Here is a 24,755-nt window from a genome sequence, read left to right as displayed (position 1 = left end):
AGAAACTAAGAGACCATGGATGCAAGCCCAGACTACTATACCCAGCCAAGCTATCGTTCACTATCAACGGAGAAAACAAAATATTCCAGGATAAAAACAAATTTAAACAATACATAGCTACAAATCCAGCCTTACAGTAAGTATTAGAAGGAAAATCACAACCCAAGGAATCCAACATTCCCAACACCGCCTACAATAACTCAGACATCTAGCGACCCTTCACAAGCACAACTCAAAGAAGGGAAACACATACACACTACTACCCCAAAAATAAAATAAAATAATAACCAGAGTCAACAACCACTGGTGATTAATATCACTTAATATCAATGGACTCAATTCACCTATAAAAAGGCACAGACTTAGAGATTGGATACGAAAACAGGATCCAACATTCTGCGGTTTACAAGAAACACACCTCAACCACAAAGACAGACACCTACTCAGAGTAAAAGGTTGGGAAAAGCAAATGGACCTAAGAAACAAGCAAGTGTGGCCATTCTAATATCTAACAAAATCGACTTCAAACTAAAATCAATCAGAAGAGATGGAAATGGACATTTCATACACATAACAGGAACGATTCATCAGGAGGAAGTCTCAATCCTGAATATCTATTCCCCTAATATAAAGGCACCCACATATGTAAAAGAAACTCTTCTAGAACTCAAGGCAGTCATCAAACCACACATGCTAATAGTAGGAGACTTCAACACTCCTCTCTCACCAATGGACAGGTCAATCAGACAGAAACTTAACAGAGAAATAAGAGAATTATTGGAGGTATTGAATCAAATGGACTTAACAGATATCTATAGAACATTCCACCCAAATAGGAAAGAATATACCTTCTTCTCTGCAGCTAATGGAACCTTCTCAAAACTTGACCACATACTCGGTAACAAAGCAAACTTCCACAGTACAAAAAAATATTAGTAACCACCTGTGTCTTGTCAGACCACCATGGATTAAAGTTAGAATTCAACAACAGTGCTACCCCCAGGAAGCCAACAAATTCATGGAAGTTGAAAAGTCATCTACTGAATCACCCCTGGGTCAAGGAAGAAATAAAGAAAGAAATTAAAGTCTTCCTTGAATTTAATGAAAATAAAGACACAACATACTCAAACCTATGGGACACTATGAAAGCAGTACTAAGAGGAAAGTTCATAGCACTAAGTGCCCAATTAAAGAAAACAGAGAAAGCACATATTGGAGACTTAACAGCACACTTGAAAGCTCTAGAAAAAAAAGAAGAGGATTCACCCAGGAGGAGTAGAAGATTGGAAATAATCAAACTGAGGGTTGAAATCAACAAAATAGAAACACAGAAAACAATTCAAAGAATCAATGAAACAAAAAGCTGGTTCTTGGAGAAAATCAACAAGATTGACAAACCCCTATCCAAACTAATCAAATGGCAGAGAGAGAACATGCAAAGTAATAAGATCAGAAATGAAAAGGGAGACATAACCACAGACACAGAGGAAATTTAGAGAATCATTAGATCTTACTACAAAAGCCTGTATGCCACAAAATTGGAAAATGTAAAAGAAATGGACATTTTTTTAGATAAGTACCACATACCAAAGTTGAACCAAGAACAGGTGAACAATCTAAATAGACCTGTCAGTCGTGAAGAATTAGAAGCTGTTATCAAAAAAGTCCCTACCAAAAAAAGCCCAGGACCAGATGGTTTCAATGCAGAATCCTAACAGAACTTCCAGAAGAGTTAATACCTACACTCCTTAATGTATTTCACAATATAGAAACAGAAGAGTCACTGCCAAACTCTTTCTATGAAGCAACAGTTACCCTAATACCAAAACCACACAAAGACACAACCAAGAAAGAGAATTACAGGTCAATCTCACTCATGGACAATGACAAAAAAATTCTCAACAAAATCCTGGCAAACCGAATCCAAGAACACATTAGAAAAATTATCCATTATGATCAGGTGGGCTTCATTCCAGAGATGCAGGGCTGGTTCAACATACGCAAATCTATCAATGTAATCCATCATATAAATAAAATGAAAGAAAAAAAACCACATGATCATTTCATTGGATGCTGAAAAAGCATTTGACAAAATTCAACAACCCTTTATGATAAAGGTGTTGGAGAGACTGGGGATACAAGGATCATATCTAAAGAAAATAAAAGCAATATACAGCAAGCCGACAGCTAACATTAAACTAAATGGAGAGAAACTCAAAGCCATTCCACTAAAATCAGGAACACGACAAGGCTGTCCACTCTCTCCATACCTCTTCAATATAGTGCTTGAAGTTCTAGCAATAGCAATAAGACAACATAAGGGGATCAAGGGGACTCAAAGTGGAAAGGATGAAGTTAAACTTTCATTATTTGCAGACGATATGATAGTATACATAAGCGACCCCAAAAAAATCTACCAAAAAACTCCAACAGCTGATAAACACCTTTAGTAATGTGGCAGGATACAAGATCAACTCAAAAAATCGGTTGCCCTTCTATACACAAAGGATAAAGAAGCAGAGAGAGAAATTAGAGAAACATCACCTTTCACGAAAGCCACAAATAGCATAAAATATCTTGGAGTAACTCTAACCAAGGAAGTGAAAGACCTATTGGACAAGAACTTTAAGTCCTTGAAGAAAGAAATTGAGGAGGACACCAGAAAATGGAAAGACCTCCCCTGCTCTTGGATTGGGAGAATCAACATAGTAAAAATGGCAATTCTACCAAACGCAATCTATAGATTCAATGCAATCCCCATCAAAATCCCATCAAACTTCTTCACAGACCTTGAGAGAACAATAATCAAGTTTATATGGCAAAGCAAAAAACCCAGGATAGCCAAAACAATCTTATACAATAATCGAACTTCTGGAGGCATTACCATCCCTGACTTCAAACTCTATTACAGAGCGACAGTATTGAAAACAGCTTGGTATTGGCATAACAACAGAGAAGTCGACCTATGGAATCGAACAGAAGACTCGGATATTGACCCACAAACCTATGAACACCTGATTTTTGACAAGGGAGCTAAAGGTATACAACGGAAGAAGGAAAGCATCTTTAACAAATGGTGCTGGCATAACTGGATGTCAACCTGTAGAAGAATGAAAGTAGATCCATATCTATCACCATGAACAAAACTCAAGTCCAAATGGATTAAAGACCTCAACATTAATCTGACCACTTTGAACCAGATAGAAGAGAAAGTGGGAAGTAGTCTACAAGATATAGGCACAGGAGACCACTTCCTAAGTAGAACCCCAGTAGCACAGACAATAAGAGAATCAATGAATAAATGGGACCTCCTGGAACTGAGAAGATTCTGTAAAGCAAAGGACACTGTCAGTAAGACAAAAAGGCTGCCTTCTGACTGGGAGAAGATCTTCACCAACCCCTCATCAGACAAAGGTCTGATCTCCAAAATATAGAACGAACTCAAGAAGCTAGATACTAAAACTCTAATTAACCCAATTAAAAAATGGGGTACTGCCCCGCGCTACCGTCTCGCCAGCAAGAACCACGCGGTACACATAGGATCCTTCTGCAGAAAAGCTTTATGTCTCTTGGGAGCTAGAGCATAAGCCTACATGGCGGAGACCCAGAATGAGGGAAACCCAGCCCTTATAAAGGAAAACAGACCCTGCCCTGGACGTGTCTTTCCTGGATTGGTCAACTGCTCCCAGTCCCAGGTGAAACCTTGGGAGTAGTGGAAAATACCAACACATGTGAGCTTTCTAGCTCACCTGGCGGTGCAGCGCCATCTATGGTGGAGAGTGTGGTTGCGGCCCTCTACAGGGTACTGAACCGAACAGAGAATTCACAACAGATGAACTTCGAATGGCCAAAAGACACTTAAGGTCATGCTCAACCTCCTTAGCGATCAGGGAAATGCAAATCAAAACCACTTTGAGATACCATCTTACAGCTGTCAGAATAGCTAAACTTAAAAACACCAATGATAGCCTATGATGGAGAAGATGTGGAATGAGGGGAACACTCATCCATTGTTGGTGGGAATGCAAACTTGTGCAGCCACGGTGGAAATCAGTGTGGTGGTTTCTCAGGAAACTGGGAGTCAACCTCCCTCAGGACCCAGCAATTCCACTCTTGGGAATATACGCAAGAGATGCCCTATCATACTACAACAGTATTTGTTCAACTATGTTCATAGCTGCACTATTTGTAATAGCCAGAACATGGAAACAACCTAGGTGCCCCTCAATAGAAGAATGGTTAAAAAAGGTGTGGAACATAGACACATTAGAGTTCTACTCAGCGGTAAAAAACAATTACATCTTGAATTTTGCATGCAAATGGATGGAAATAGAAAACGCTTTACTGAGTGAGGTAACCCAGACCCAAAAAAGGGGGATATGGTATGTACTCACTCATAAGTGGATTCTAGCCATAGTTAAAGGTCTTTGAGACTATAATTCGCGATCCTAGAGAAGTTAAATAAGAAGGTGAACCTGAAGAAAATCATATAGGTATCCTCCTGGATATAGAAAGCAGTCAAGATTGCAAGGCAAACTTGGGTGCACAGGGGAGGGGGGTGGTGGAAGTAAGGGGAGATGGTTAGAGAGAAGGGAGAGGGGGAGGATTGTGGATGGCGTGGGGGAATGAGATGGGGGAGGAAGGATGGATATGGGAGCAGGCAAGTATATATCTCAACTAAGGGAACCATTTTAGGGTTGGAAAGAGACTTGTTTCTGGAGGGGTTCTCAGGCCCAAGGAGAGTTCCCCAGATTCTTCCCTGGGCAGCAGAGGAGAGGGGGCCTGAACTGGCCTTGGCTCATAACCATACTGATGAATATTTTGCATATCACCATAGAACCTTCATCTGGCGATGGATGGAGATAGAGACAGAGACACATATTGGAACACTGGACTTAACTCCCTAGATCCAAATGAGAAGCAGAAGGAGGGAAAACGTGAGCAAGGAAGGCAGGACCAGAGGGAACCTTCATCCGACGATTGGATGGCGATACAGATGGAGACCCACATTGGAGCACCCGACTGAGTCCCCCAAGGTCCAAATGAGGAGCAGAAGGAGGGAGAACATGAAAAAGGAAATCAGGACTGAGGGGTGCGTTCACCCACTGATACAAGGGGACTGATCGAATGAGAGCTCACCACGGCCAGCTGGACTGGGACTGAACAAGCATGTGATCAAACCAGATTCTCTGAATGAAGCCATTGACAATGGCACTGGGTCTTGTTTCCTCTGCATGTACTCGCTGTTTGGGATCCTAGTCTGTTTGGATGCTCACCTTCCTAGGCCTGGAGGGAGGGTGGAGGAACTTGAACTTCCCACAGGGCAGGAAACCCTGACTGCTCTTTGGACTGGAGAGGGAGGAGGAGAGGGAGTGGGGGGGAGGAGAGGGAGTGGGGGGGAATGGGAGGGTATGGGGAGGAGGGGAGGAAGTGGAAATTTTTATAAACAAACAAATAAAAAAAAAAGAAAGTCAACTTACAGAGGTTGTTTCTCTCCACTATGTGGGTTCTAAGGGAATAAAGTCCAGTTCTATAAAATAATTGCATTTTCCTACTATCACAAAATAATCTAAATCCCTTTATTTGTGCAACTCAAACTTCCCACATGACGATGACCTTAAATCTGAGTGTTTATAACTAATTACCTGAGTGTTCACTAATTTTCAACCAATGTGTCTGCCTGTCTTTTTTGCCTCCTTTAAAAGACAAAGCACTAATCTTTGAATCTTGATAATCATATGTAAATAGAAAAAATAAAATAGTAATTTTTGAGTGTTTGATTATTTTAACATGTGTTCTTGACATTTCTAAAGTGAATGGTTAAAAAAGTAATAAAAATAGGAGTGGGGAATGTGGCTCAGCGGTATAATGCTTATGAAATATCCACAAGGTCAAAGGTTCAGTTTCCAGGGGAAATATTCAGAGAAATGGAAAGAACCTGCCAGAGGGGAGCAGGGACATAGGAGGGCAATAAGAGACGAGTACAGAACGAGAATAAAGCATAAGGACAAGCATGAAAAGGCAATACTGAGACTCATTACTCTGCGTGCTAAAAGTATTTTTTAATGATTTTAGTAATAATTTCACTTCATTAAGTTTCCCTTCCTCCAATACCTCTTTAGATATTCACGACTGTAAGTATCTACAGAGATAGCTGTTGAATTTTCAAGAGGAGCCAACTTAGTGAAAACCCGAAGTAAGCCATATAAGCTCAAAAAGAGCACAGATTTAATTCAACCTGTCAGCATAAGCAATGCAAATTCATATATAGAAAAATGTTCCTTACTGGAAAGAACATGCAATCATATATAAAAATGAGAATCGATTCACAAATCAGAATATATTCAAAAATCAGAATATTTGTGAATATTTTATGCAGACGCCCTGAAAGATGAGAGGATGATAAGAAATAAAGAATAGAAGATAGAAAATGCAAGACAGAAAACCACACAAAAAACTGAAGACCCCATATGGTCCTTCAGCTTGTAAACAGTTAAGAAACTAAGTAGGAAAGATATGTCAGGAAAAACTGGCCTTTCCAGAGAGCAATGGCAAAAACAAAAAGTGAGAACTTGTGCCAATACAGTCACAAGCAACTATCTACCCATATACATAATAGGAAATACCCAGAACAACAAAACAGCCCCTAAAGAAACAAACACTCACTTACATTTAACCAAAGACACTATAGACTACACCTCTAAAACAAAAGACTTATCACCATAGTACTGTAGAACCCTTAGCCCAGGACTGAGCCAATTCAAGCTGAGACAACGGATACAACAGAAAGAAATCTCTGACAGTCAGACTTCCCAACTCCTCCTCCAGGGTCTAGCCCAGTGTCTTTCCCTGGTATTCCCATAAAAGACATATTCCCATTGCCATATTAAACCTGAGTCCCATATCCAGTGCCCTGGCCTACTCTAGCAATCCCTCCTGCACCACAGACTATATATAGGCAGACTTTTCCCATCCCAGCAGCTACTTTCCAAATAACTGCAAAAGAGTCTAATTAGTAATTATAAATACTCAGCTGGTAGTTTAGGCTTATTACTAACTAGCTCTTACAACTTAAATTAACCCATTTTTATTCATCTATGTGTTTTATTCATCTATGTGTTGCCCCAAGGGTCACAGCATTTACCTCTCCAGCAGGTCTTGCTTATTCTCTGGCTGGCGGGCTAACGCCTCTCAATCCACCCTCTTTCTTCCCAGCATTCTCTCTAGCCCAAAAATCCTGCCTAGCCATCAGTCAATCAGCTTTTTATTAACAATGAAAGGAATGCATATTTACAATGTAGAAGCACTGTTCCACAGCAACAGACAATCTCTAGGCTTCTGCCTAGTCTCTACCTACTTATCCCTCAACCACAACAGGATCCTCCCACACCATATTACCTCTCCACTTAACCAGATCTTGAACCATGAGGCATATATTACATACCAACCCAGCCTCGTCTACTCAACTGACTTCATTCCATGCAAAATCCACCCCCATGTCCTATCTTCTGCACCAACCTGATCTATGCATATCAAATTTAGAACTAAAAAAGCCTGCCTAGATCTCACAGTGAAAGTACCAACAATATTAAAAATGGAGCCAGAATCTACTCCCCAAAACCTACAAGTCCTATAGATATACTTCCCAATGAGAATTATCTACATGAACCCCAAAACACATTATTTTAAAGGAACTATCATATATTTTATCAAAGAATTTAAGGAATTTGAAGAAGTCATAAAGAAACAGCTCCATGAAATTAAAAAGAGCTTAAGAATAAACTCCTGAGTGACTTCCAAGAAAATACAACCTAAAGTGTGGTAAAAGACTGGATAGGGAGATTCAAAGGAGATAGAAGTATTAAAGAGGACTCAAGCTGAAATGAAGATAGAACTAAAAATATTAGAAAATCGATTAGAAAACTCAAAGAAATGTCTTACAAGAAGAATGAATCAAGTAGAAGATAAAGTATCAGGACTCAAGATCTAGACCAAACAAAAAAGGAATAGGAAAAGTGTTAACAACATAGAAAGGAAACACTGAAGAAATGTTGGACACCATGAAAAACTTAACCTTCAAATGATGGGCATAGGTGAAGGAGAGAAATACAAAGTCGATGACATAGACCAGATCTTCAAAAAGATCACAGAAGGAAACTTCCACAAACTAACAGAACACACAGCTATTCAGATACATGAAGCACACAGAACACCAACTAGATCGACTCAGAAAAAAAAATTCCCACAGCATATCATAGTTAAAACACTAAACATGTAACAAAAGGAAAAAATGTGTTAAAAGTCATAAGAGAAAAAAATGCGAGTCACATATAAAAGAAACCCATCAAAATAATATTTGGCTTCTCAATGGGAACTTTGAAATCCACATAAACCTGGAGCAATGCATTCCAAATCCTAAAAGACTATGACAGTCAGTCTAGACTAATATACCTAGAAAAACTCTGTCCTAATTGGAGAAAGACAAACATTGCACAACATAAAAAAAAAACCTTAAAACTTTTATGTACAACAAACTAAACCTAAAGAAAATACAGGAAACAATACTTCAGGCTGGGGAGAAATGAGCTTAGAGGGAAGACTATTGGATAGAAATATGAAGCCATAGTTATTAAAACACAAAGTACCACTCAGACCAAAAACAACACAAAAATCAACATGATAAACACAATTAACATACACATTTCAATGATAACTTTAAATATCAATTTCCAATCAAAAGGCACAGTCTACTTGAATGGATCAAAAAACAAAATACATCCACTCTCCCTAAGAAATACATCTTAATTTTAAATATGGAAACTGCCTTAAAGGAATGAACAAAAGTAAAAGTACTCCAGTTCCTAGTGCTGCCACCTGGGGGCCACAGAGGTGTGGGGGGTGGGGTGGCCTGCCTAGGGCCTTGTCTGGGTCTGTGGCCCTGTAGTGGCCAGGGTGACGATCATGGCTTCTCTTACCACTGAAGGCTCTGCAGATACCCCGGGTTTGGTAAGTCACCTGAGACCATGTTGGTGCCCAAGGCCTTGCTGCTGCAGGGGCCACACTGATCTGGGTGGCCTGTGTTGCCACTGGGGCCGTGGTAACATCTGGACCCAAGCTGCTGCTGAGGGTCATGTCTGGGTGGGTCCTTGGTGCTACTTCAGCTGGGGTCCATGATACTGTTTGTGGCCCATGTTAGCACAGTGCATCATTGGAGCCATGCTGTACTAAGCCAGCCCCACCCTTCCCTGGCCCTGGGAGAGCTGGGCCTACCCATGCTAGACGCCTGAAGCAGAAGAGCTGACTCTGCCCCTGGGGGAGAGCTGTCCCCTCCCCAACTCAGGGGAAATGTGTAGTGATATTTTGTTTGTGATTCAACAAATAAAGCTTGCCTGAAGATCAGAATGCAGAGCTAAGCCACTAGTTAGCCATAGAGGCCAGGCAGTGGTGGTGCATACTTTTAATCCTGGCACTTGGGAGACAGAGGCAGAGGTATCTCTGTGAGTTCAAACCCGCCTGGGCTACACTCAATTGATCCAGTCTCAAAGAGAAACAGAGCCCGGTGGTGGGTAGTTGTAATGATTGTTCTATCCCTTTAAGAGACAAGCCACACCCACTCCCTTCCTGTTTACAGCCTCAGAGCCCCACTCTTTTTCTTCCTGTTCGTTCTCTCTCTCTCTCTCTCTCTCTCTCTCCCTCCCCCCTCACCCTCCCTCCCTTCCCCCTTCTCCCCTTTTTCTTTCCCCTCCATAATCCACCTAATAAATGTTTAACCTAACTTTACTCTGTATGTTTAGCCGTCTTTCACCCACCGGCCGCAGTCACATGGAGACCTGCCTCGTGGTCTTGTGCGCCATCCACTAGACTGGCTGCTTTCAGGACCTCGGCAGCTTGCAGCAAACCCATCCGCATGGTGTGCCTATCTGTCTGCCCCTTGCCCACCGGCCGCCCACATGGCTAGCCACTGGGGACGCCAAGGGGACCAGCCACCTTGGTTTGTGGACCTGCCGCTGGTCTTGACCCCGCAGCAAATCCCTAACAGTTTTGTACATCTTTAATCCCAGCACCAGAGAGGTGGAGTCAGAAATGATATGGCTGGAGAGGAATATAAGGCGGTGTGTTTATATGTGTGTGTGTGTGTGTGTGTGTGTGTGTGTGTGTGTGTGTGTGTGTGTGTGTTGGGGATGCGGTGACACAAGAACAAATGCAGGCTGAGGATTCAAAGAGATGGATGCAGTCTGAAGATGCAGTCTGAGGTTTCAGAGAGACAGCGTCAGTCTGAAGATTAGCGAAGACAGGATTGCCCCTTAGGTCTGAGCATTGGTAGAGGTAAAAACTTTCTAGTGACTGGTCACTCTGCTTCTCTAATCTTCCGTATTAATCCCTATATCTGACAATGGGTTTTTATTATTAATACCAACCAGAATCTGTGCTACAGAGATGGCCCCACCCCTCACCTGGGCAGCACACTAGAGCTGACACCCTCCACCCCCAACCCTGCCACACCAGTTGGTCATGTGGCAGCATGGATGAGAGAAAGATATCTTCCCCCTCTCACACATTACCACCTATAGCAGGAGAGAGAGTTGAGCCTGGGGTGGCTATGTAGGAAAGCTAGCCTTGACCCTTACCCGGGTGTAGCACACAAGAGAATAGGTTCTGCCTCCTGTCTGTACAGCACACTGGAGCTGACCCTGTTTTCAGGGGCACAGGTGAGCCAGCCCGGAGGGCATGAGAACCTGAAGAGCTGACCCTACCCTCTCACTTGTATTCCCCCAACAGCATCAGGAGAGAGAGCCTTGTCTGCACCTTGCCTGGGCAAAACAGTGGAGTGAGCATGAGTGGGTCAGATCTGAGGACCTGAAAGGGGAGAACGACCCCGCCCCTTGCTGCAGGCTGCTTTGGGTGAGCTAACCTGGAGCAATGAGGGAAATATGGCAGTCTGACCAACCCAGCGACCACCTGGGCCCAGAATCAGGACTAAGAGTTAGCTCACCCCAGTATCCACCTCATCTATAAACTACTGGAGCATGTGAAGGGGATGAACCTCCAGATTCAAAACAGCAGACTCTCCATGACGCGGCACAAAAACAGGATAGCCAAGACTGGCCCCAGTGAGAGCCCATTATCATTATCAGTTGTGTAACAGAAGCCAGAAGCCTCAGGCCAAACCAATGACTCAGGGCACTTAGAAGTAAAGACCGACTAAAGGGTAAACTGTGTCTCAACAGGCCACACTACAGCTTCCACTGCAAGATTCTTCTCTTTTTTGTTTATGTTTTTGCTTTGTTTTCTTTGGGTTTTGGTTTTGCTGTTAAAATTGATTTTGTTTGGGGGGAAAGAGGAAGAAGCAAGGGCAGAGGGCTGATACAAGGTGGGGACAGGGAGATAAACAGGATCTGAATACAGGCAGTAAAATGCGCACCAAAAAAAATAATAATAATAAAGTGGTTTTTGGGGAGAACCAGTGAAGAGAAGAAACCAAGGCCTGGATGTCAAATGTACTATGCACTGCATCTTCAAATCAACTCAAATTTCAAAGAACTCATCTATCACAGTCCTATAGTTAATTCTCTAACCCTTTATCCTCTACTTATCATTTCCATGAACCCTTCATTCACTTACCCATCCATTTATTCTTCTCTTTACTGATCATATTTTGTAAATAAAACTAATAGTAAAATGTTAAAAAACAAAACAAAAACAAAAACTCCAATCAAATGGGACCAGGCAGCAAACAGAAGCCTCCATCATAATATCTAACAACCTTCAAACTAAAATTAAATTTAAAAGATAAAGAGAAATATTTCATCCTAATCAAGGAACAAGTTAACCAAGACATTCCTATGCTAAACATATATGCAACAAATTCTGGGGCGCCCAATTGTTTTTTTTTTTTAATCTACTACTGGAATTAAAGACACAGATTAACATTAATCCATTAATACTGGGTAATTTTCAATACCCTACTTTCTCCAATAGACAGGTTTTCTAGACAAAAAAATAAACAGAAACATCAGAATTTATTGACATCATACATCAAATGGACATAATAAATATCGACAGAACATTTCACTCTAACACAAAAGAATACACATTCTACTCAGCAGCACAAGAAAGCTTCTCTAAAATCACATCATGGAACACAAAACAAATTTCTACAAATTCAAAAGGATGGAAATAACTCCTCGGACCCTATCTGACTACAGTGCAATAAACTTAAAATTGACAGCAAGTAAATCTAAAGTAAAGATACAAATTCATGGAGATTAGACAACTCATAACTGAATGATGAGTGGGTGAAAAAAAATCAAGACAGAAATAAAAAAGAAATCCTGGAACTAAATGAAAATGAAAACACAAAAAATTATCTGAGACACACTGAAAGCAGTATTACAAGGTAAACTTTTAGCTCTAAGAACCTACACTAAAAACTCAGAAAGAGCACAAATAAATACTTTAATGAGGCAACTCAAAAATTTGGAAAAACAAGAACCAAATTCAAACCTATTTAAATATTAACCTATTAAAAAAAAAAGAACAGAAATCAATGAAGTAGAGGCAAAAGAAAAAGCTACCCAAGGAAGGAAGCAACCAACAGTCCTTAGCAGCTCTAACTGGACTTAAAACCAAAGCCACCAGAAAAACCATTTCTGGCACTAGAAACCTAGCAAACCACCTAGGGCTAGGAAAGTTATGGGTGTTCAAAAAGAAATCTAGAACCACTTTATAAAACTAAGATAATCTCTAACTACACTAAGTGTCTTTTTTTTTTACACCCACAGATAAATGTAGTTCTCACCTCTCATCAATTAAACTCACTTCTGCAATATATGAAAATCATTACAGAAACCCACAATCAATCAAAATGCAGACTTGCAGCATCCAGTCCAAATGGATACATATACAAAAGAGCTCCTGCATTTAAGGCTCAGGGAACATTGTGGAAAAGGGTACAGAAAAAAGAATCAGGTAGTAACATTAGAAGCTACACCTATAAAGTCTCACCAACACAGATGTCTAAATATCAGCTGTTCAAGAACACCAACAGACATTCCAAAATGGAAAGGGAAGATGATGAGGCTTCAGCTCTATACAAAGAACCACAGGTAAATAAGGAATGTAAAGAGTGGGAGAAATAAGTCTTCCCCAGAGAAAAGCACACTAACTGGTTATCCAATACCAAATGGTCAGTCATGAAAACATATATACAAGCAATACTATACAGACTGACGAGATTATATTTAGGAATACATATACATATACATATTTTCATGTAATAATAATTAATGAAAAAGAAGCTATGAATTAAAAGAACAAGGAGGAAGTATAAAGGAGTTTTGAGGAAAGGGAGTGGAGAAATTATATAATTGCATAATCTCAAAAATAAACCAAAAAATTTGATAGAGTAATGATTTGATATCACCAAGAAAATAGAAGGTACAAGCTCTCTCCAAAATGTTTTACATGAGAAAAGAGGTGATAAAATAAATCAGATCCAAGTTTTAAATAAGCATAACACTCTATAAACAGTATATATAATTTAGGCCAGATGTGGTGGTGTGCTTTTAATTCCAGCACTTACAAGGTAGAGGTAGGAGAATATAGAGTTCAAGATCATCCTCAGCTATATAAGCACTGTGAGTCCAGCCTGGCTTACATGAGCCCATCTCAAAAACCTAAGTACAATAAAAAAAAAGGGGGGGGGGAACATTTCTACAACACTAAAACAAAAATTTACTATAATACTTTTAAGGAAAAAAATAATCTATCTCCAATCCCAAAGCTGAAAAAAAAATCCAGCCATCTACAATCAATCCATAATTGTTTCCATAGAAATCTCTCCAGCTGTCTCCCTCCTCCTTCTCTCCCTCCCTCTCTTCCCCTCTTCCATCTCCATCAAAAATCTCCTTCCCAAAACAAAGCAATACAGATGGAAATAAAAGTGCTTCCCATTCTTACCCCAATTATGACAAAGCTTTCTCTCCCCATTACACTCATTACAGCAACCAACTGTTTACAATTCACCTTAACATATTTGATCTAATTCAGTGAAGTCATTCTAAAAGTCTAAAACTATGGTACATAAAACCTTGTAAATTTCAGTAATTATTTCCTGAGGAAAACCAGCCTTGTCTCTCTTGTGGTCAAACCATTTTCTCCAATATTAAGAAATACTAAGGGGGAATGCAACCCAGCATCAATGATTCTACCTTTCATAGGTGTCAACATTCTGAACGTATTTGTTGTATAAAAAAAGGAAATGGACACCATCAATCAGACTTTCAGATCATGTTTTAACCACAACCTGTCCAGGACACATGCTAAGAGCCAGAACCCTAAATACCCTTTCTCAAAAAAATTTTTGTTTTTGCTTTTTAGGGTTTTTTTTTTTTCCTAACAGACTTGCAGGCCACAGTGGAAGTACAAATACTGGCAATGCTTTCTATTTAATTTGGTATAAGCTCATAAAACAAATTGCTCAGATAACTGGACATGTCTTCAGTACTGTACTACATTTTCCATAGATGTAAACCAGATTTATAACTTAGAAGTGCAGCAATAAATGAGCACTGCTTATAATAGATTTGTGCCAAATCTTATGTCAAAGTGAAATAAAAAATGAAACAGACTACTTTGAGTAATGAAATCTGTCAGCTCAGTTAATTCCTTTTAAATTGATGAGAAATTTTAAGGTCTGAAAGTATGTTAATTATTTTTAGTAATACAAAACTATGTAAGTTATTACATGTAAGTCTTTTAGATAGTTTCCTTAAAAATAAACTTATCCTAAACCTTTTCTTTTTTGCAAGTTTTTTTCTACTACTTATTTTTCTCCTTTAGAGAATTCAAACCCACTTGCACATGGAAACTTCTATCTTGAAACTAAATTCCCATTTCCCTCTAAGGAGTTTCTCCACCCCACTAAAGTCAGAGTTGGCAATTATGCTATTATACTTTTCTAGACTAGATCGCCTGGTCACCATTTGTTTGGACCTCTGTCCAAAAAGGAAAAAAAAAGCAAAGGTTAATATTATCTATTTGGCAAACACAAAGTAGTTTGTAGGCACATTTGGTCATCCTATGAAAACAAACTAAATCCAGCTATTATAAACAAAGCTTAATTTAAAAGAATCCTTATTAATTTTTTCCTGTTTGTGCTCAAGAAAAGTGGGGGAATTTCCATCTGCAAAAACTTCCCTGTCTACATACTTCTTAAAGCTATGTGCCCAAGGCACCATTCTAGACCCAGAAAGCTTTAATAGAGCTCATTCCAGGGGTCAGATGAGGTGGATGTGAGGATCAATTGGCATTAGCAATACACTTCCACTGCTTTTTTTAAAAAAAAAAAAAAAAAAAGAAAAGAAAAGGAAAATCATTAAATATGGAGTATCATTTTTCAAGAAAGTCTTTGTACTTGGTTATTTTGCTCAACATTACTTAAATACCTAGTACACCAAAGATCCTCAATATCTGTACTCTGCTTAGTCTCTTTCTCTCTTTATTGAAAAAATAAAGTTTATAATTCAGTCAAGCTAGAAACCAAGTTTGACTGCTTTTCTTCCTTACCTCTGAACACATTAATAACTGTAGTGTTGGGGGAAACTGCTTGTTGATTCGCAGCTGCTCGGCCCCAAAATAATCATACAGAAACAATATTAATTAAATCACTGGCTGGCCCATTAGCTCTAGCTTCTTATTAGCTAACTCTTACATATTAATTTAACCCATATCCATTAATCTGTGCATCACCACAAGGTCGTGACCTACCAGCAAAGTTTCAGCATGTCTATCTCTGGCAGCAGCTCCATGACTTCTCCCTTACTCTGCCTCCTTTCTCCCAGCATTCAATTTAGTTTTCCCCGCCTAGCTAAGTTCTGCCCTATCAACAGGCCAAGGCAGTTTTCTTTATAAATGAACCAACTGTATTCACAGCATACAGAGGGGAATCCCACATCACCTCCCCTTTTCTGTTCAAATAAAAAGGAAGGTTTTAACTTTAACATAGTAAAATTACATACAACAAAACAGTTACCAAGCAAGAATTAGTTACAATATTTATATCTACTTTATCTTTCATGATAAATAAGAAAAACTATAATTATAATTACATACTCTTCAACTCCATTAAAGACTCCAGAAGGATATAATATTACCTAAGTAATACAATGCAGGAAGTTGCATTGCAAACAACTTCCAAAACTCTAGATTTGACAGTGACATCCTACTGCCTGGACAGTCACCCAAAGTTCTTCTGTACCACTGGAGAATCCATCTTCAGATTACAAGCCCATAGTATCCAGCAGACTTTTTCATAAAGCAGGAAATTTCAAAGGCAGCTCTGCCTATATTGGCAGTTTGTCCATCAGATTTTCTGAGTCCTGCAGAATGTCTGGTAGACTCTTTCATGAAGCAGGAGCCCCAAAGGATGGTCTCACCTTTAGGCAAGTTCAGCAGTCATTTTTCTATGGGTTCTGAATGTCCAGTATACATAGCATACCATCAAGCAGTCCAGGCAAGAGCAGTTTCTTGCCCAAATGGCTAAACAATGCCATAAGGAGCCTCTTTGATGCCCATCTTCCTCTTAAAGTAGCTTGTGCTGCCAGGAGATGCATCGCACTGTCATGAGAAGTCCTAACTGAAAACATTTTAAATGCCATATTCTGAAGGTCTCTGAAAGATCTGAAGAATACCTAACTGAAATGTATTTCTATATATCTAGAAAACCTAACTAATACGACTACAAGTTTGACTATTATAGATGATTATCTATTAACCTATATTTAATTATATATTACATTTTTAAATGAGCTGGACAAACACAGTATCTTAATCAACATCAGAAATATAACAAAATTGATCTTTAATTTGTATAAATAAAGCAAGATCCATACCAATACAAATCTCTATAACATATCCCTCTCTAAATGTAAATAAAACATTTATAGACAATATTTGGGAATAAGGGTGTAGCACTCTCCATACTGTTTCCTGCTATTTAGTGGGCAAAATAATTTTTTGAGGAGTGTTCAAGACAACCTTTTTTGGTACATCAAACCATATTAGTCTGGAAGCAATCCACAGGTTCTTATCCTCTGTGAAAACAAAAGAAGAACCTCTTTACCAAAGCAATATATCCTTAGACCCAAATTCTGAAGTCAAGATACCATTATAATATACATGCTGGTTTAGATTAGCAGCCCATACAATGAAATCTCTCTGTGTTTAGCGTATTCCCCATCAAAAAACTCAAAGAAGGTAGACACAATATACCTAATCCAGACTCTCCGTGTATATTCCATCTTTATGTGGCTTTTCTTAACATATTACTTTTTAATATTTATTATCTTACTCCTTTAATATAACTGTCTGTACTCTGTCTCTTTAAAGACTTTGCCTTAAAAAAAACATTTACTTCTTTTTATAACTCTATTTTTTCTCCCTCCCAAGCCTACATACATTTATCCAACACTGTGACCCATTTAGAGGTCTATTATGTCTGAATCTGTCCTATTGATATTTGAAATTCTTTTCTGACAAGAAGTGCCTCTTAAAATGCTAAGCTGTTCTTATGAACTTAAGTGGTGCCATTACTAGGGGAAATACCACACTTCCTGCTTGCCCCACCAGTCTGACATGGCAGAGCTTTCACTGCCTCTCAGAGCCACACTCGCATAATTCCAAGTATGCAGCATGTCTATGTCAAGCCATTAAGCAGTTTTAACACTCTACTCACAAAACCCATTTAAATGCTTGATAGCCAGACCTTGTCAGATTAGTGCTGGCAGCCCTGCTCAGAAGGCTGGCATTTCAAAACCGCAGCTTTTTTTTTTCCTGCTACTACTGAATCAGGAAAACCTCTCTTAAAGGAGACACAGCATGCTGCCAGCAAGCAAAGTCCATTCAGAAAAAAAAAAAAAAAACAAAAAAAAACAAAAAAAAACCATGAGGCTTAATGTTGTTTAGTGCCTAGAATTCTTTGCAAGCCCTCTCAGTTTTTAAGTGGATTTCAGTTGGCCATGTGGGTGCCAATTTGTTGGAGGAGGCCACTTGTCAATTCCTGGCTGCTAAGCCCTGAAAACAATCACACAAAAACCGTATTATTTAAATCATTGCTTGGTCCATTAGCTCTAGCTTCTAATGGCAAACTCATATATTAATTTAACTCATCTCCATTAATCTGTGCATCACCACAAGGTCATGGCCTACCAGCAAAGTTTCAATGTCTATCTCTGGTGGGATTATATGACTTCTCTCTGATTCTGCCTCTTTTCTCCCAGCATTCAGTTTAGTTTTCCCCACTAAGTTCTGCCAAGGCAGTCTTCTTTATTAATGAACCATCATATTCACAGCATACAGAGGTGAATCCCACATCACTAGTTTGATAGCTCTATTATTTCTAACACTAATATAGTTTCTCCTCACTTTTCTCTCAGCATGTGACGATGAGCAGGCCAGTTTAGACAAACTGCCAAAGTGGATTAGTTGTATCTCGATGATGGACACAGGAGGGAGCACAGTAGACTCAACAATGTAACTAGCATAATTTTCATCTTTACAGTTGGTTCTGTGATATATTTCTGTAGATTTTTAGGCAAGTATGTTTTTAACTTGTTACCTCTGGATTTAAAATTCAGAATTAGTTAGAATTACAGGGCTTTATTTCCTTTCTAATTTATCTATGAAATTATTCATCACGTGCGTAATGTTTTCCAACAAGAAAAAACACAGATATGCTACATTTTCAATTACTATTAGTTTAACTTTACAACATCTCACCAATGCTCCCTTTCATTGTGCAGTTTTTAGCTATACTTTTATTTTCTATGTATTGTGGTTTGAGGGGAAGTGAGGGCTTGGTTCCTAGCTAATGTATTATGCAAGGTTATAGATATTTTAGGTGGAGACTACTTTGAGAATGAGGGCCACTGGAAGGTGGCTTATCATTGTTTGTTATATCTTACTGGGCCCTCTTTTTCTGCTTTCCACCCACACTAAGACAAGCAGCTGGCCACTCAGTCTACCACCGTAGCATTTGGCCTCACCAAAGGCCCAGAATCAACAAAGCTATAGACTCAAACCTCTAAATGTGAACTAAAATATATCCTTCCTCCTTTACATTGTTCAATTTGGGTCAAAGTAGTAGAAAAGTAATTAATGCACAATAGGAATAACAGTTTTTATTTATCCATATAATAGACAAACTTTTTAAAGGGAAAAAGAATTTATACAAAAGGCTTAAATTAATGAAATATGCTCAATACTTTTTCTATGTATTTTCCCATAGTCACATGTCTAACAGCACACACCCCATTAACTTACAATAGCCCTTAGAATTCAGATGTTCCCTATAAAAAGTGATGTGAACTATCTTCATTCTTACATAGAAATTAAGTTTCTGGGGACCATGCAGGCTCTGAGGAAGAAGCATGCATGGTCCTGGACTGAGCAAAGAGACTCACATGCAGTCTTGGGGTGTTTTTCCCTGGGCATAGTGAGAAAACACTGACACTATTAGAGTGAGGAAATTTACAGGGTATATGGGAGAGAGACAGACAGAATGGTTCGTTTCCTGTAGACAGAGGCATATGTGAAGAGGTCAAAGTGGTAAGGAGCAGGCTGAAGTGAGTGATTTCACTGCCACCCAGGGCCATGATGATGTCTGGGCCTAGGCTGATGTTGGGGTCCATGTCTGGGTTCATGGCCCTAATGCAGCCATGGTCTATGTTGATGCCCCTGGCTCCTCATACCACCAAAGGCTGAGAGAATAGATAGGGTTGTAAGGAGTTGACCACACCTCCTCACTGGCTGCAACACTATGAACAACTGATCCTGCCCCTCCCCAACTGAAACACACAGGAAAGAGAATTCCTACATGTCACCTACAATAGAGCTGACCCTGTTCAAATTGACATTGATGAACTGGCCCTGAGAGGTGAGAGGATTGCGGAGCAGGTTGTGCCCCTCTCATTTCTCATGTGGAGGTGCAGTCAGCACTTGAGAGAACAGGTTCTAACCTTTGCCTGGGAAGTAGAGTTGACCCTGTAGAAAGAAAAATAGGTCAGGTCCAGTCCTGAAGACCTGAGAGGGGAATGATCAGTACCGACCCCTTTACTGTGGTTTGGGGGTGAGAGTGAAGGAACCACCTCCAGTTGGCAAGGAAGGTAACCCTCCACTTTACCAGCGTCAACACTCAAGAAAGTTGTCCCTACATCTTGTCTGGGCAGCACAGTGAAGCAGACCCTGTTGACAGGGGCACAGGTGAGTCACCCCAAAACATGAGCATCGGAGACCCTGCCCTGCCCCTCATCTGCCATATGGCAGCTTGGGCCATGGACAGGGAAGAGATGCCCTACCCCTACTTCTTCCCTCTAAAACTGAGACAGGTGGGAGAACTGGCCCCGTGGTCTTGAGAGCAGGATACCTGTCCATGCCCCGCATCAGCTGCAGCACTCTGGAGTGGCCCCTGCACTTCAGTAGTTGGCCCTGAAGGTGTTGGTGTGGAAGAGCTGACACTAAGGACTGAGCCCCAACCCCTTACTCATTGCTGCTCAAGGGGTGAACTAGACAGGGAAATGTTGGAGAGCTCGTCCTGGTGGTGAGAATGGCAAAGAGCAGGTGGGTTGACGAATCCTGCAACCACACAGGCCCAGAACCAGAGTTATGAGTTAGCACACCCCAACATCTATTCCATCTGTAATCTGCTGAAGCACATGAAGGGACCTGACCCACAGACCCAAACCTTTATTATCTAAATGACACAAGGCAACAACAGGAAAACCAAGAGAAGGAGGAGGAGTAAGGGCCCAGCATCAATACTGCAGCAGAAATCAGAGGCCTCAAACAAGGCCAATGACTGTCATTTGCAATTAAAGATATATGGACCAAACGAGTTTACTGGGTGACTCACTGTGTCAACTACAGCATCCATCACGAGATTTTTTTTTTTCTTCTCTTCAATTTTATTGGGGGGGGAGGTTGATTTTGCAAGTGAATAAAGCAGATACAAAGGGATGGGAAATGAATGGTATCTGGATGCATGATGTGAAAGATGGTAAGGATAAATATAAATAAAGTTCCAGGATTGCAGTTTTTTGGAATGAAGGTCATTCTGATTCTAATTTAGAAAATATTTACTGTTCCATTTTTTTAATCATCTTGTCTTCAATATTTACTGATATGACTACTTTCAACATTTATTCTTTGAAATTAAATTTTCAGGGAGGGTAGAAGGGGAGTGGGGAAAAATATTAAAATGAGGATTTAAAAAAGAAATTAAATTTTCATTCAGTCTCTTTTAACTTTAAAATGAAAACTTTATTTAGAAAATGTAAGCATGTCACTGTGAAAAAATTTCTCTTTACTGAGTATTGTATAAAATGTAATAAAACATAAATCACTTTTAAGAAGATTTACAGTTTCCTCCCAGCTACACTCAGCAAGGAAAAAAAAAGAACAAAAACAAAAATGTAAAGAGAAATTTGAAAAATAAATGCAATAAATCCTTATCTCTATATACAGTTTACATACAAGTTTGTTTTTCTTTTGTCAAAACAGTCAGACTTGCTTAAATTCCACAAATTCTTCTTGACGTGCTTCAGTAAAAACTGGACATCAAGGTAAAAATCCATTTCTCCCCTCAGAGCTGCCATATATTAGCTTTTACATGTCTTAAACACATCTCCTAACGTATTTCTAAATTTCCTGAAATAACATTAATAAAGGGTTATTATACAAGAAAGGGGGCTCTAAAGGTAAGGAGGAAGATGGGGGCGCTAGAAAGGGTAATGGTGAATAATGAATATACTTTCTCATCTAAAATTTAAGATTAGAAATTTTATATATGACATCATGTGATATTACAGACTAGCTGGAGGAAAAGGATGAGCCAGTTTAAGTGTAACAGGAGAAAATGTGAGTAGAGCACAATGATACACAAGTACGAAAGTGTCATAATGAAATCTATTATTTTGTATATTACCATTAATTTTTAAGTTTAAGAATATAATATTCATTAATCTGGTTCTTAAATTTGGTTGTGAGCCAACAAAATTAGGCACTTTTTTATGAATTTGCTCACATATACCTATATATGCTGTTCTTGGCAAGTTTTGCTTTAAATACTTCACAATGAAAATGTTAGTATTTTCCTATTGCCAGTTCAGAGCCAGTGCATTTCAGGGTCAACACTACTGTTAAAATTCTGTCCAAAGTTTTAACTTTTTAAAGTTTCATGTTTTCAGTTTTAATTTTCCACTGGTAATCTAATGTTAGGATTGTTATCCAAATGCTGAATGCAGTTCTCAACAACCAAGGAACTTTAGATCTGACAAAAACAATGACAGGTGTTCAGATATTCAAAAGCAAATGGGAACAAAGCATACAGTTTTTCTCAGTTTATGACAGAGAACCTTTCTAACAGACAATCCATAGACACTGACAGAACAGCACTTCTTGGCGACATTTCAACTTTTGCCAAAAATTTAAGCTATGGCATTATTATAGTACTATTGACAGACTCCAAGAATGTCCCCAAATCACCTAATAATAAGTTCAAAAATATTTTAAGTAATCAAATGTCAAGCTCATGAAAACATACTGTTTCAAATTTCAAAGCAAAGCAAAGCAAAGCAAAGCAAGTTTTCCTCATTCCCGTAAGAAAATTCTCAGCTAACAGAAACCAATATGAAACTAGCCATTAACTCGAAATAAATTGGGGGGAAGGACGCAGCATGTTAGGCAAACAAGCATTCTAATTCTGATTTAAGACTGAACCAAAGGTGATGTTTGGAATGCCTTGATTTCTCCCCAGTACTGGGGCAGCACTGGGCCGATAAGGCACTGCAGGTCTGGGGAGGGGGGGTGGGGGGGTGATCCTTGTGTTCCTGAAACACTTCATTTAACTGTGATGCTTGTGGGGCCTGGAATCTAGACACACTCCATTTTTTTTTTTTCCACCTCACAGGAGGTCAGCAGGGCCTCCTCACACTCGGGGCGCGCGCTTGGCCAACTTCAGGCGGTGCGGCTAATCTGGCGGATGATGTGGACCATGTTGGCCAGCTGCAAATTGGGGCGGTAGCTGCGGCTGGGAAATGTCCTCCTGCACTGCGGGCAGCTGAAGACCTGCGGGATGCGGGGCCGCGGCGGGGTGCGGGGTGGGGTGCGGGGTGGGGTGCGGGGCGGGGAGCGGGGCCCGGTGTTCGCGTAGAGCTGCCGGCGCACCCGGGGGTGCGGGAGCCCACGCCGGAAGATGTGGCGGTGGCGGTAGCGGCCGAGGTGGTGGTAGTGGTGGCCGTTGTGGAGCAGCGCCTCCCGCTCATCGGGAAAGACCCGGATTCTCAGGTCCTGGACCAGCGTCCCGCTCCAGCGCCCCACGGCATTCCAGCCCGGGTCCACGAGGCCCGAAGGGCTGGGAGGGTGGCCGTGGCCGCCGGGGGCCCCCTCCCGAGGCCCGCGGTACACGAACTCCCTCACGGCCGCCCCGCGCTCCGGCTCCTCGTCCTTGCCCCACAGCTGGGTCACGCAGTCCCGGCAGAAGTTGTGCCCGCAGGCGATGGACACGGGGTCCTGGAAGTAATCCAGGCAGATGGCACACACGGCCTCCTCCCGGAGGGACTGCATCGGGCTGGGAGGCCCGTGCGGGGCCGCCATCGCAGAGCACGCGGGTCCTGCGGAAGCTGGGATAGAGAAGGCCTGGCTGCCCTGCCAAGCAGCACAGTCACGGGACCAGGGACCTGGCCTGGTCGCTCAGAGGCGCACAGGGGCGGGGAGCACGAAGGCCTTGCTGCCCTGTGAGGAGTGCGGAGCACGAAGGCCTCGCTGCCCTGTGAGGAGTGGGGAGCACGAAGGCCTCACTGCCCTGTGAGGAGCGGGGAAGACCGGGGGCTCGCGGCCCTGTGAGGAGCGGGAAGACCCTCGGCCTCGCTGCCCTGTGAGGGGCGCGACTCCTGCTAGCCTCACTGCCCTGTGAGGAGCAGGAAGACCCTCGGCCTCGCGGCCCTGTGAGGGGAGAGGGAAGACCTGGGCCTCGCTGCCCTGTGAGGAGCGGGAAAGCCCAGGCCTCGCGGCCTTGTGAGGAGCGGGAAGACCAGGGTCTCGCGGCCCTGTGAGGAGCGGGAAGACCGGGGTCTCGCGGCCCTGTGAGGAGCGGGAAGACCTGGGCCTCGCTGCCCTGTGAGGAGCGGGAAGCACGAAGGCCTCGCTGTCACCTACAACCCGCCGCTGCCGCCCTCGGCCCACTGTGCCTTGCTCAGGTCACAGAGACGCCTGCACCCCGGGGCTTCCCTCGGCACCCGACTCACGCAGCCCTCGCTCGCACTGGTGGAAACCAGGCCGCCAACTGACAGCCCAGCCTTCGCTCCTTCCAGGGTCTGCGTCTGCGGGCACCACAATCAGCAACTGGCAGAGGGCGAAGACAGCAACTGGTGCCCGCCTCGCACGCTACTGCCTTTTATAGGAGAGGCACCCGGAAATGACATCATGCGCTCTAATTCCCCATCACCACCACTGGTAGGGCTCTCTGGGCCATTGGCGGACCTCTGTCTTGATGGTACTCAAGGGAGGGCGCTGACAGGTGGGCTCCAACCCGTCCTACCATGTAATAGAAAAGACTAGTGAGAGCAGCCGGGCAGTAATAATAATCCCAGCAGGCCAGCAGAGGTGAAAGTTCAGGCGTTCAAACCCTCGTCCTCATAGTGACTTCGAAGCTCGTATTGACCCCAAGACTGAAATCTAAATAGACAATTTAAAGACAGACC

At 41.4% G+C, this 24,755-nt stretch overlaps 1 protein-coding gene across 1 annotated transcript in view; it reads right to left on the bottom strand.

Annotated features, from left to right (window-relative positions):
• LOC146892162 (uncharacterized) overlaps positions 1–23,891 on the bottom strand; it is a 33,104-nt gene extending 9,213 nt beyond the window's left edge. The window contains exon 1 of the mRNA XM_085698087.2: positions 23,122–23,891. Coding sequence (XP_085554213.2) covers positions 23,122–23,649 — 528 coding nt within the window. The 5' untranslated portion in view covers positions 23,650–23,891. The remainder of the gene's footprint in view (positions 1–23,121) is intronic.
• Positions 23,892–24,755: the final 864 nt, after the last annotated feature.

Source organism: Myodes glareolus, chromosome 12, assembly GCF_982192425.1.
Source record: "Myodes glareolus chromosome 12, mMyoGla1.1, whole genome shotgun sequence".
NCBI classification, from domain to species: domain Eukaryota; kingdom Metazoa; phylum Chordata; class Mammalia; order Rodentia; family Cricetidae; genus Myodes; species Myodes glareolus.
The sequence above is the reverse complement of the archived record's forward strand: the minus strand, read 5'-3'. Positions and strand labels throughout refer to the sequence as shown.